This window comes from Oculina patagonica, chromosome 3, assembly GCF_052425735.1.
Source record: "Oculina patagonica isolate OP01 chromosome 3, crgOcupat, whole genome shotgun sequence".
NCBI classification, from domain to species: Eukaryota; Metazoa; Cnidaria; class Anthozoa; order Scleractinia; family Oculinidae; genus Oculina; species Oculina patagonica.
The window spans coordinates 19,158,704-19,172,185 of record NC_135760.1 but is presented as its reverse complement, the minus strand read 5'-3'; the positions used below and the strand labels follow the sequence as shown (position 1 = coordinate 19,172,185).

Here is a 13,482-nt window from a genome sequence, read left to right as displayed (position 1 = left end):
GTGTTCCATTCTAACTGCTCGGAAGTATTTTGCTCTTGTGTTCTACGCAGCGATGTCTTGTTAAATTAAACTTGATTTCTGTTCGATTGCGCTAAACAGAATAAAAGAATAAGCTTGGGCCTTCCCGCTTTCAGTTCTTTTTGGGCTCCTGCACAAATTTCGTCCCTTTTCATTCCAAATCTTTTTACCCATGAATCTTCTTTTCTGAGGTCTTCGGAGGAGGTATCGTAACAAATGGTTCATTTTGGCCATCCACCATGTTGAATCCTCCTATTTAGATGTGGTTGGTAAGGGTTTCCAGTATTTTCCAACTGTTATACATTGACGGATAAATGCTGCCACTCTTTAACAGTTAATACCAAAAATGGTATCCAACAAATACCCAATCATTGGTGAACACACTGAACAAGTTGTGGTCACTTTGGCGGGTTACTATAGCAACAGTATAACCTGTCAAAGACACCCCAAAATGATTCAAAATGTGAGTGTGTTTGTCATTCAAGAACAAGGTCTATGACCACTAGTTTTATTGTCGAGTTGTGATTAGCATAGTACGATACAAATGTTTGTTATGTTTAAAATACTTGTTCGAGGATCAAAGCCATCTAAAATATTTACAACAATTACACAAAATGAAAACGAATAAAGCTTAATGATAAATTTACCCTTCCAGTTTTTAGAGAGTCTTTACGAACTGACAATGAGACCTCGTAATGCGGTATAACTCTTTTATCGGATCAAAAACAAACTAAACATGATGAATAAAGAAATATAAAAAAGTCATTGTTGTTAGTCACCTTGAGGTCAATTTTACTGATATAAGCAGATCGCCAGAAAGATTGCTACAATTATTACAAGAACTGAACCGATTGCGAAAAGACCTCTCTGTACTTCCCATTTTATCTGCCGGCCACATCTGGTTACGAGAAACGCCGTCTTGCTAATTTCAGCTTTGACGTTCTCATGTGGAAAGGGATCAGTCGGGACCTCGCACCCCAAGAGATCACACAATGGCTTCCATCCTTGTTTTACGTTGTACACCAACAGCTTATCAGCGGGAACAATCGACTTTACACGGTGGTTGTGGATGCGAAATAGCTTTCTAAAAACATAGGTGGACTTGGGGTTTAAAGAGCAACTGATGGCAGTAATGTGGGAATTCGAATCCATAATGTACGCCATTTTTCTAAATGTTGGTGATAAAAGGGATTGAATCTTGGATCGGTTGGCATAACTCGCTTCCCGTTGACGCACAAAACTTTTTACCCACGAATCTTCCTCCCGTTCGCTCAGGATCACTTTACAGTCAGGAAAAGCTTCCAGTATTTCTTCGTAGAAAAAGTATCCAGGAAAACCCACGACTTCATCAGCATTCTGGTAAACTCGTTTCACATCTGGCTTGGTGCCATTTTGGAAAACATCGACCCAGTGATCCATAAAGTCAAAGCTCTGCTCTTCCCAGTCAATACCGTAAACCCAAGGTGCCGCAAGGCTTTGGCAATTGATTTAGTACCCGTTTTTCCACGTCCTGCACAAATGACCTTCATGAGTAAAGCTAAAAAGAATTGCCTGCTCCGCTGATGCGATGTCCAATTTAAGGCCGTAATTTTCTGCTTCGCGTGTAACTCGAGAATTTTGTTTAATATTCTATTACTAGTGACTGACACGCACTGGTCCATGAAACTGAGGCACATTTGCAGTATGTGTTATTGCACAAGCTTTCTGTCACGTCATCAATCTTCGTTCACATGTTCGTTCCTTACTGCGCAATCAAAACAACTGCAGATTTTGAGTTCATTTTGTTTGTTAATACATCAGATGGCTCATTTGTTCTCAGTAGGTTGCGTACAAAAGGTTGCTCGAAACACTTAACGTTACCAAAACGTTGCTGAGCAAAATCTATATACAGGTCTATGTCACGCCATTAGTCTCCTCACCTTATTATGTAACGTTAAAAATACGTTTCCGCAGGTCTTTAATTTCGCGATTTTTTGACAAGTCCCCCGAAAATAAGAACTCTCTGCTCATTACCTGTGCACCAAATTATGTATTGCGGTGTTTTGTAAATTTTTTGGTTATTGTGGGGGGTGTTTGGGAGGAGATAGTTTTTCTCAAAGGATTAATAAAATTTGTTAAAAAAGGATTGTTGAAGATTAAATGTTTTGAAGTTAAAAATTAGTAGACGGACACCAATACTTTAATGGAAAAATGCCACCACTCTTTACAAGCCAATGCCACAAAAATGGTGTCAAACAAATACCCAATCACTGGTGAACACACTGAACAAGTTGTGGTCATTTTTGTTGTGACATAACAGTTTACCATTGGCTCGATTCCCAGCCGCTTTTTTTGGGACAATGAGCCCCGAGAAGACGGCGGAAATCGAGCCTAAGTTTACCATAGCAACAGTATAACCTGTTTAAGATACCCACAATTTTAATTTCAAATTTGTGCTTGTCACTCAAGAAAAAGCTCGATGACCACTGGTTTTATTGTTGTGATTAATAGAACATCAAATTTGTGCAAAGTTTAGAAACCTTATTCGAAGGGGGATCAGAGCCATCTAAAATTTAACGACAATTACACAAAATGAACACGATGAACTTTAAGGCTAAATTTACGCTTCCAGTTTTTAGAGAGTCTTTTCATGAACTGACAATACACGAAAAAGTTAAATGAGCCACAACTTCTTTATCGGATAAACAAACTAAACATCATGAATAAAGCATAATAAACAAGTCATTGTTGTTAGTTACCTTGAGGTCAATTTTACTGATTCAAACAGATCGCCAGAAATGTTGCTACAATCATTACAAGAACTGAACCGATTGCCAAAAGACCTCTCAGCATTTCCCATTTTATCTGCCGGCCACATCTGCTTATGAGCAACGCCGTCTTGCTAATTTCAGCTTTGACGTTCTCATGTGGGAAGGGATCAGTCGGGACCTCGCACCCCAAGAAATCACACAATGGCTTCCATCCTTGTTTTACGTTGTACACCAACAGCTTGTCAGCGGGAACAGTCGACTTAACACGGTGGTTGTGGATACGATATCGCTTTCTGAAAACATAGGTGGACTTTGTATTACAAGAGCCAATGGTGGCAGTAATGTAGGAGTCCAAAATATAATCCATTTTCCTCGTTGTTGGCGATAGCATGGATCGAATCTGGGATCGGTCGGCAAAAATCGCTTCCAGTTGACGCACAAGGCTTTTTATCCACGAATCTTCCTCTCGTTCGCTCAGAAGCACTTTACAGTCAGGAAAAGCTTCCAGTATTTCTTCGTAGAAAAAGGCTCCTGGGAAATCCACGACTGCATCAGCATTCTTGTAAACTCGTTTCACATCTGGCTTGGTGCCATTTTGGAAAACATCGACCCAATGATCCAGAAAGTCAAAGGCCTGCTCTTCCCAGTCAAATACCGTAAACCCAAGGTGCCGCAAAGCTTTGGCAATTGATTTAGTGCCCGTTTTTCCATGTCCTGCACAAATGACCTTCATGAGTAAAGCTAGAAAAAGTGGCCTGCTGGTCGTAACACGAGAATCTTGTTTAATATTCTATTACTAATGAAAGGTGTGTGACGAACACGCACTGGTCCATGAAAAGGCATATTTACATACGCTTGTCACGTCATTTTAATTACAATCTCGTACATCGAGTTTCGTTCCTTACTGCGCACGAAGACCCTGGTTACGAGGTTGCACGTCATTAGTCATTAGTCTCCTACGCAGCGGTAGTTTAGGAGACTTTTAAGAAATAGGCTTAGTATTCCTCTATGAATTGTCCTTTTCAATCTGTTCTTACTATGCTATGAAACAGAAACGTACAACTTAACTGACAGCTGTAGACTCAATTTGTAGATAAAGCATTATTAATTGGTGTAATAAGAAATGATGTTTTCTTCAGAACTGTGGAAAATTCTCTTTCAGCTGCCGAATTTTAAAGGACTACCAGTCGAAGATTGTGGCAAGTTGTCAGTCTATTTAACAGACACTTTGCTTGCTGACTTAGGAGCTCTTTTGCATATGATGGCTAGAACTTGTTGCTCCTTTAATGATGGGCAAGCAATCGAACGTCGGTGTACGGGCAAAGCATTGCTGCCAACCCTTTCAACCAGCTTCCAACTAATTAGTGAAAATTCAGTTTACTTTCCTCCTTAGCATAAAAGCTAAAGCAACTTGCATTATGACTACTCCTCATCAAGATGTGATGGAAGTGGAGTCACCGCAGGTTACCCACGACGGAAAGAAAATCACAGAGAGGGTAAAGTGTCTTACAAGTCTACGAACTAAGAATGCACTTATGAAGACAGTACCCAGGGATCGATGTCTGCATCAATACCCTTCCCATTTTGTTTACCCAATTAACTCTAAATCTGCGAAAGAAGAGTCTTTGAGCTTACAATTTGACACATATTGTTACGTGCTTGCGTAACAAACGCCTCCCGGAAATCTTTGTAAGCCAAGACTGCTTATCAAGACTGCCTTCTAACAATCCAAAAAGTCTTGAGTTCACTTTTTCTGGTCAGGGATTGAGACCTGTCGCTAACCATTTGGGAAAGCTATGATAACGGACTTGGTTCAAGACCACGATGGTTTTACAAGTCGTATTACTGTAAGAGTTTTTTCATCACTTTTTCATACCAAACCTCGACAGTTATCTTAAAAACTTTACCTTGTCAATATACCTCAAACATGCTTTTCTTACCTGTAACCGGCAACACGTTATGCAGATAGTTTCCCTTGTTTCCAGGAGGATCAAACAGAGCCACAATGAAGGTTTTCCCACTTGCACTCTGCGCCTTTCCTATCCCGACTGACTGGGAGCCCACCCACACCAGCTGCGTGAAATAAGATGACTTGAGCGATCCTTTGGCGCTGTGAAAATCGTAAAATCTGATTTGATTGTACCACGTTTGCACGCTTTTGGTAACAGCGTCGTTAGCTTCCTTGGTCGAGAAAATGTTCTGACCATATTTAGAGTTCACGTCAATTTTCTCTTTGTCCTGATTGGCCAGTTCCGTGGCCCATAACTCGGCCTTGTTGGTCAGGTCGAGAGAGAGCTGGAGAGGAGCAGCAGCGTGCATCAAGCGGTATTTGTTTATCAGCTGCAGTTCTTTCTCCAGAAACAATTCAACTTGAGAGCCTGTGAAAGGCAATAAGCAAATATTTTGTTAACTCTCAAAATTAATAAAACTTTCGGTCGCAAAAATATGTACAACAGTTTTCCAAGAACGAAACTCAAGGACTGACTGTTAGCTTCGTTGAACAGAAAATGTCTAAAGACCAAATTCCGTTCATGTTTTTGAGCCAAATGGAGGCTAACTGCTTGGGGTAAGAAAGCCAAAGCTGTAAATATGCTATAAAATAAAGTAAATATAAAGTACTATTCTTGCACGCGTTTAAAATTTTTATGCGAACATAAAATATAATTTTGAAAAATTAGGGGAATACTCAGATATTCCCCATGCTTGGCTGTGTCTCGTATATTACCTTTTATGGTAAGTATACTTTAACATAAGCTATAGAGAAAATGATTTGACATTCAGTTCTACAAACTCACAGACTCTCCTACTTTTGTTCCTCAATCGATCCTTCGTCTCTAAACGTATACCATAGTTAGTAGAGGGGGTACGAAGGGGGACACGAAGGTCTAAGCAACTTCAGATTTATTTACTGTTTAATAATATCGTTGCTATGTACATTTGTGACCGATGAAGCACTTGCAGACCTTCACTCCGGTTAGCCCAAATAGCGTTCCGGTTAGCCTTGATAGCACTGCGCTTGGCCTGTTCAAGTTACGGTAGCTCTCAATAATGGTAATGGAATACTCTTTAGTCTGCAGTCTGCAAATTTCAGGCTTCGATAGAGAACCGATTTAGCAGCTTGGGTACATTACCTGGAGAAGGAGCGACTTTCGGATTGGGGATGGGTGACGGTGCCGCCTTGACTGTTGCCAGAAACACGAATAACGTTCCAAAACACGTTTGGAAAAACATGTTGGACGAGTTCCTGAAGTGAATAAAGACAACCATGAATAAGTACACTAACTATTTAAACTAAATGGCATTGAGTGTCGTTGTTATTTTTCACAATAACTAGTTATAACTGTCAAATTACGACTGTGCCAGTTGGTTAATTTTTTACATCTTTGAACGAAATTTAGTACCCAGATCTCCTCACTAATCGGGGAGATTATTGGTATGACATTCACTACGAAAGGACAAAGTTGCTCAGTCATACATCTGTTCATGTTGTGAAGCTCTGTTCTCTTCATCACAATAGAGAATACGGAACATCATTATATAACTGCAGCATATGGCCGCTATTTCTTGTTAATCCTTAGTATGGCATTGCTCATCTCTACTGCGCATAATGTCAATTTCACACGTGTTTATGCGCGCACACAAAAGAAATGGCGGCTTGTTAACGCGCAAGGGAGGTAAATCATTATTTTCTCGTAAACGGTGAGCATGGCGATGACCATTTTGTTTCTCTTGGTTTGAATTGAGCAATAATTTCCTTTCTGTAAAATAGATATAGACTGATCACCAGTCCAGAATAAGAAACAATCGTCAGAAACGTGAATTTAACAACTGAGATCAATTCTCAACCACCATGAGCTTGCCGGACATTCCTACACCAGTATCTATTCATTTCAACCAGCCCGGCCATTCCATAAACGACGTTCACCTCATCCCGTTTTTCCGTTTTAACTTAGTTACTGATCCAGGTCTTCAATAGATCCGGCACCACTCATCGGTTTGTCGCTGTGATATTGCAGTATTTTATTATATTTGAATTTAACAAGGGATTGTGACCCCCCCCCCCCCCCCCCCCCCCCTCCAATTTTATTTCAGACTGTAAGATAAACAATGAATAGGCAAAGTTCGACAAAAACTCACTGAAGGCTCTATTATTTCAGAGAAATGACCTTAAAATACGGGATTTTTTTTTCAGCCTTTAATTGGCCAATTTCGCGCGGGAAATAATATTGCCCATATAAATGTCTTTCTAATGTAGAGCCATTTTGGTAACATTTTCATCCAAACAAAAATTATGTCTTTTAGTGTTCAAGAGGCAAGACTTTTATATTTTAATAAATTAAGCAAAAAAGTTCTGAATAGAATGCCAGCTTTTAGCTAGCAGTTAAGCCTTTTCCAAACGTTAACCACATACATACAGCTTTACAGCCGCAGCCTATATATTCCCAGAACCTTTCATCAACTTCACTAGTATCTCAAGACAGTAAGTGAAAATTCTCACAGGCGTTGGTTACTCATGTTAATTGAATCCATATTTTGTGGCTATTTGTCATATTTTAAATATCGTGTATCGTGTATCGTGTATCGAGTCTTTTGTTTTTTACTTCGATGCTTTTTTGACGTAAGTGTTTAGTATTTAATTTTTATACATTTCGCATAGCATATTAATATTTTTCCGACTCCCGTTATATTAGTATTTTTTTATCTGCGACAAATTGTAAATGTTTGCTATCATAACATGGCGAGACAACTTAATTGCGTCCATTTTGTAGTTTAAAATGAATTTCAGGTAAAATGGTTTCAAACTGGTTTGATTTGTACTTTTCGTTGTTTAAGGATTACTAGAAATTAATAAATCTGGAACAAACGACTGAGAAAACAACTTGATCAAACTAGTTTAAAATCATTTTGATCTAAAGTTCATTTTAAACTACAACATTTACAAAACCTTCATCAAATTTCCTCAGTATTCTCAGAATTTAAACACTACAGAAGAGCTCAAATATAATTAGAAATTTTATAATCGAATAAATTAAGGGGTTTTACTTAACAACACCCTCATTTATAAAAAAGGGAGGATCGCAACAAATGAAGCATTAAAACATCTCAGTGTTTGCTGGTGTTTTAGCACTTTTACGTTAGTTTTTCACGCCAGTTTTCTCCTCGTTTGAAAGAGTGTGATAATTAAGGTAAAATGAGTCGAAGATTCAAGAAGCGAATAATAGGGATTAAGAGTTCCTACAAGTCATTTATAACTAAGACACACGACTTTTGTCTTTGGGCTAACAGAATTAACCCAAACACTGGTTTTCTGGCCTTTGTTTTGATATTTAAAGTAATTAGTTGCCAGTTGAGCTGACTCCAGTTAGAGATATAATTGCCGCTCCATTTTTTACCTAGAATTCAGTGAATCAATGCAATTTTCTTTTGAGTTAGTTTGAATACAGATCCGCCCTCATTCTCCCATTCAATGACAAGTTTTAAAACAGTCTTCTCCGCCAGGTTCTCTGTAGTCAAACCTTACGGGCCGGTATGTCAGTTACCAGTTACCAAAAGCAGGTATTTCTACATTTCGAGAGTACCGATAATTTTGTCGTTTTGATTTTATCGCTGCGTTAAACCTTGAAGGACTCTTTTATTTCAACCGCCTTCTTAGCATAGTCACACAAAATGATATTTTCATCAATACCAATTAGAATCTCATACTTGACGTAGGCTACGAGTGGCAATAGTCGATTGTGTCACAATGTCTTCCCACAGAGTGCCAATAGGGCCCTGATGCTACGCTTATCAGTATTACCCGCTTCATATGATACTATCATAAAATAACAATTTATCCTAACAATAATCCACTTTTCACAAACTTGTTTTCTAAACAACACATACCTCCGCCAGTCAAAGTTCTTCTTTCCGTCAAACACAGCTTCTTGACGACCTGTAGTCAAAACTCACAGAGACCAGAAGTCTTTTAACTGTTGAATAAATAATGAGAATACAAAACGGAACGTCGATCAGACAATACGGGATTTAATTGGCTGGCTTAGGACCTGCTTGTTATTAATCGGGCGTGGCCGATTTAAGGTTTACCCTTTGGTCGTCCTAGAGCGTAGTCTCCTGGCGCGGCCAAAAAGACGGGGATAGCTCGGGGTTGCTACAAAACCGCTACGGGTGACGCATACCGCAATGGTTTTCATTTTAGTTTTGACAGGAAATCGTTGCAGGCACACTTGGTCGACTTTTGGGTTAATGTGTAATCAGGTTGTGTTTTTTTGCTTCGGCGGAAGGACAGAGAAAAAAGCTTACGGTGCAAAGTACAGTATGGGGCCCAGTTCTCGGCCACTTTTGACGTAAACTTGTATTTCTTACCTCAGAAGAACCGCAGGAACTTGAAATTTCTCCCAGAGCTAGCTACATTATTCAGCTTTTTGGTGTAAAGCTATCGACCGGTCAAAAATTAATTTGCCCGAGCAATAATAAAAATAAAAGCTCCATTTGTGGGCCCAGTTCTCGGCCACCTTGGCCCAGTTGTCGGCCACTAAAAAGCTTGTGCGTAATTATCTGTAAAAAAAATGCTCAATTAATTTTCATAGTCATAAAATCACTCTGTAAACCTATTTATGTTATATCGATCCCAAATTATTTTTATGAGGCTTTGTTTTACTTTAGAAAAGAAGGATTTTAACGCGCCTAGTTGCCTATGTGCAGGTTCTGGCAAAACCGCATTGTGTGACCCGTGCATTTAGACGGTTTATTTTGCAGTGAAAAGGTCTTGAAAGATTTAGGTGTTGTAGAAATAATAGACAAGACAAGAGTCAGCTCAAAACTTAGAGATAAGATTGAACTTTATTTTTAAAACATTTATTTCTTTCATTCTGGCAGCAGCAGATGAAATTATATTAAAAACCAAGCGCTAAGCTGTGATAGCGAGCAGGGTGGCCGAGAACTGGCAAATACGCAAACGTCGCAAGAAAAAATTTCGAAGTAAATTAAGACCAAAAAATACAACGGTTCAACGAAAAGTTAACTAAAGCAGAAAGATGAATTATTCTACGTTTCACATGCCAAAAATTAGCTGGTATGGTGGGGGCTTTTGGATAAAATACGAATTTAACTACATCCATGGGCAAAGTACAGTATGGGGCCCAGTTCTCGGCCACTTTTGACGTAAACTTGTATTTCTTACCTCAGAAGAACCGCAGGAACTTGAAATTTCTCCCAGAGCTAGCTACATTATTCAGCTTTTTGGTGTAAAGCTATCGACCGGTCAAAAATTAATTTGCCCGAGCAATAATAAAAATAAAAGCTCCATTTGTGGGCCCAGTTCTCGGCCACCTTGGCCCAGTTCTCGGCCATTTTTGACGTAAACTTGTATTTCTTACCTCAGAAGAACCGCAGGAACTTGAAATTTCTCCCAGAGCTAGCTACATTATTCAGCTTTTTGGTGTAAAGCTATCGACCGGTCAAAAAATTATTTGCCCGAGCAATAATAAAAATAAAAGCTCCATTTGTTGGCGCAGTTCTCGGCCACCTTGGCCCAGTTGTCGGCCACTAAAAAGCTTGTGCGTAATTATCTGTAAAAAAAATGCTCAATTAATTTTCATAGTCATAAAATCACTCTGTAAACCTATTTATGTTATATCGATCCCAAATTATTTTTATGAGGCTTTGTTTTACTTTAGAAAAGAAGGATTTCAACGCGCCTAGTTGCTTATGTGCAGGTTCTGGCAAAACCGCATTGTGTGACCCGTGCATTTAGATGGTTTATTTTGCAGTGAAAAGGTACGTCTTGAAAGATTTAAGTGTTGTAGAAATAATAGACAAGACAAGAGTCAGCTTAAAACTTAGAGATAAGATTGAACTTTATTTTTAAAACATTTATTTCTTTCATTCTGGCAGCAGCAGATGAAATTATATTAAAAACCAAGCGCTAAGCTGTGATAGCTAGCAGGGTGGTCGAGAACTGGCAAATACGCAAACGTCGCAAGAAAAAATTTCGAAGTAAATTAAGACCAAAAAATACAACGGTTCAACGAAAAGTTAACTAAAGCAGAAAGCTGAATTATTCTACGTTTCACATGCCAAAAATTAGCTGGTATGGTGGGGGCTTTTGGATAAAATACGAATTTAACTACATCCATGAATTTTAAGGAGCCGTAAACAAACAAATTTTTCGGGAATGCAAATTCACCTACCTCCGCGTAAACTCGACGTGTGAGCTTTCTATATCGAATTGAACGATCAAACTCAAGATACTTAAAGCACATGAATCAGTCTATCGTTTGAAGGAATTACCTTTTTCTTTTAATTCAACTGGAGTGTGAAAAAACGCGTTAAACACAAAGTGGCCGAGAACTGGATCCGGCCGAGAACTGGGTCCCATACTGTACTGATATTCACCATTGTGAAATTGCACTTACTTTGACAAGTTAAAGTTATTTTTGTAAATGAAAAAGGTAACGTCATTGATGTCACGCAGTGTTTTTTTTAGCAAACTAGATGGTTTGCTGGTTTCTGACTATGAATGGGGGTGTGATCTTGCGGTATATTTTTTGAGCCTGATTCCGCCGTAAAACTTTTTTTTTATTTAGGAAGAACTGTGTCGATTTTCATTTCTGAACAATTGGTCGTCAAGTCGTTTGTCACAAAGAGAAGAATGTTTGTACAACATGTTTTGGAATTATTTTAGATTTGGTTAGTAAGACGCTTCTGAAGACCTGAGCAAAACATTGGGAATGTACAGTATTAATAGGAACTTGAATGGAATTTTTCACAAGTTGGATAAAGGTATCAACTGAAAAAAATGGACTTCAAAATGAGAACTTGGATTTTGTTGTAATTAAATTTTATCGCGGATTGGATGCATAATATCACGGCTTTGAAAGTCTTCAAATAATTAGAAAGGTTCCTTTCTTCCTTTTGATCTTATTGTTATTTTCATGTATTGATTATTCGAAAGTGGTTTTCGTTGATACGAAAAAAAAAACGGGTTTTCACTGAATTGCTTGAAGTATTTTTAGACGTGATAATATTGGCTTAATCAAATTACATTGTGCACGAAATATTTGTTATGCTTTTGTCTTGAAACTTTGAGGAAATTGAAATTTTTGTTTGACAGTAGTGTATGAAAGGCATTTTATAGAACTGAATAAAAAATAAGAAACATTGATAAAGGTTATTTCAAAGATTTATTTTGCCTGATTTTGAAGGGTTTCAGGAGTTTTAAAGAGTGCTGGTAAACGGCTGTATGTTGTTTGTGATTACGGATCTTATTTAGTTTCGAACGCTCTAATTTTTGAAAGGTTAAAACAGGTTAAAACCGGGCGGTTTCATGAGTTTTTTGGGTAGAAAGGTACGGTGGTGGTCAAAAAAAAATGTTTAGAAAGGAATGACTGTAGTAGCACGTAAGTCGGAGGTTTGCGTGAGTCACGGGGTATAGTATGCGTGAGCTGGATTTCCGGCGTCATAACGGCATGTTTTGTTTACTGAAAGATACACTCGACGTTTAGTTAGCTTAGTCGGCTTGGGAAACTATTTTAAAAATGAATGTTGTAATAGTTAATTAATAGTAATCTAGAATTAACCCACTCTCGATTGGAGTCTGTTCTGGATTCGCGCTACCTTTTCGCCGCGAAGGAATTTTGTAAAATTTCGCTAGAGGTACTGTAAGAACAGTATCAATAACTCAAAAGGAGGAACTTCTTTGTAGCTCTGAATTAAGACGTATGATAAAATTTTAGAATAAGAAACTTTCGATATATGGTTTTCATATTGTTTTTGTCAATTTCCTTTTGTGGCAGATTTTTTGAGAATCAGCTTTTCTTTCGTGTGATGACAGACACAGGACAGAACGAGAGGTGGATGAGAAAGATGCCGAAGATGAATAGGCACCGAAAAACGACAAGAACCGTCAAGGACTTATCTTTAGAGGGCGGGGAGTTTTGGCATACTGTATTTCGAGGACTGGACTGGACTAGTAAAACGCGGACTAGTAAAACGCGGACTTGTAAAACGCAGACTAGTATAACGCGGACTAGTAAAACGCGGACTTGTAAAACGCGGACTAGTAAAACGCGGACTCAGGTAAAACGCGGACTTGTAAAAGGCGGACTAGTAAAACGCGGACTTGTAAAACGCGGACTAGTAAAACGCGGACTTGTAAAACGCGGACTTGTAAAACGAGGGCTTGTTAAGCACGGACTTGTAGAACGCGGACTTGTAAAACAAGCGCTTGTAAATCGGATAAAACTAAACGGTTTAGCGAGCGAAACAATTTGTGTTTGAAGCTCTTGTGTGTTTCTTCGACGGCATATTTCTAGCTTTTTTGAGCACTCTATGGTCTGTTTTAGCGTGGAGATGTTTTTGCAGTATAGCACATGTTCGTTCTGCAAACCCCTACTAAAACAACGGGATTGATGCTATGAGTTGTGTGCATATGTTTCTTTCTTTCCACTACTTGACGTCTGTTGAGTGCAGTCGTTTGTATTGCTCGCACGAGGTAGAACGGGGCCCGTCCAGAAATCAACAGTCAATGATAAATAAAGGTGACGGGCCTACACGACTCCGACGTTCGTGACATTAGAATATTTGCCGTTAAATGTTTAAATTCGGTCTTTCGACCTTATTTGCTTCTGACTTCTTTCTGAGGGTACTGTTTTAATTTGGGGGCAGTATGTGGTAAATAAAGGTGACGGGCCTACACGGCTCCTACGTTCGTGAC

General features: G+C 38.8%; 2 protein-coding genes and 1 pseudogene across 5 annotated transcripts in view; all 3 read right to left on the bottom strand.

Moving 5' to 3' along the window:
* LOC144645285 (uncharacterized) overlaps window positions 1–13,482 on the bottom strand; it is a 46,125-nt gene that overhangs the window by 29,013 nt on the left and 3,630 nt on the right. For 2 of the 4 annotated variants that reach the window (XM_078504801.1, XM_078504800.1), the window contains 3 exons: window positions 8,652–8,737; window positions 5,900–6,012; window positions 4,709–5,146 (listed from right to left, as the gene is read on the bottom strand). In XM_078504801.1, the coding sequence (XP_078360927.1) occupies window positions 4,709–5,146; window positions 5,900–5,999 (538 nt within the window). In that variant the 5' untranslated portion in view covers window positions 6,000–6,012; window positions 8,652–8,737. Of the gene's footprint in view, window positions 1–4,708; window positions 5,147–5,899; window positions 6,036–8,651; window positions 8,790–13,482 lie in introns of those variants that run through there. The other 2 variants (XM_078504802.1, XM_078504799.1) reach the window with 2 other exon arrangements.
* Window positions 491–1,992, bottom strand: LOC144647028 (uncharacterized; annotated as a pseudogene).
* On the bottom strand, window positions 2,167–3,575 carry LOC144645700 (uncharacterized). Its single transcript, XM_078505249.1, has one exon. It carries the CDS (start codon window positions 3,499–3,501, stop codon window positions 2,770–2,772), a length of 732 nt encoding a protein of 243 aa, XP_078361375.1. The 5' UTR covers window positions 3,502–3,575; the 3' UTR covers window positions 2,167–2,769.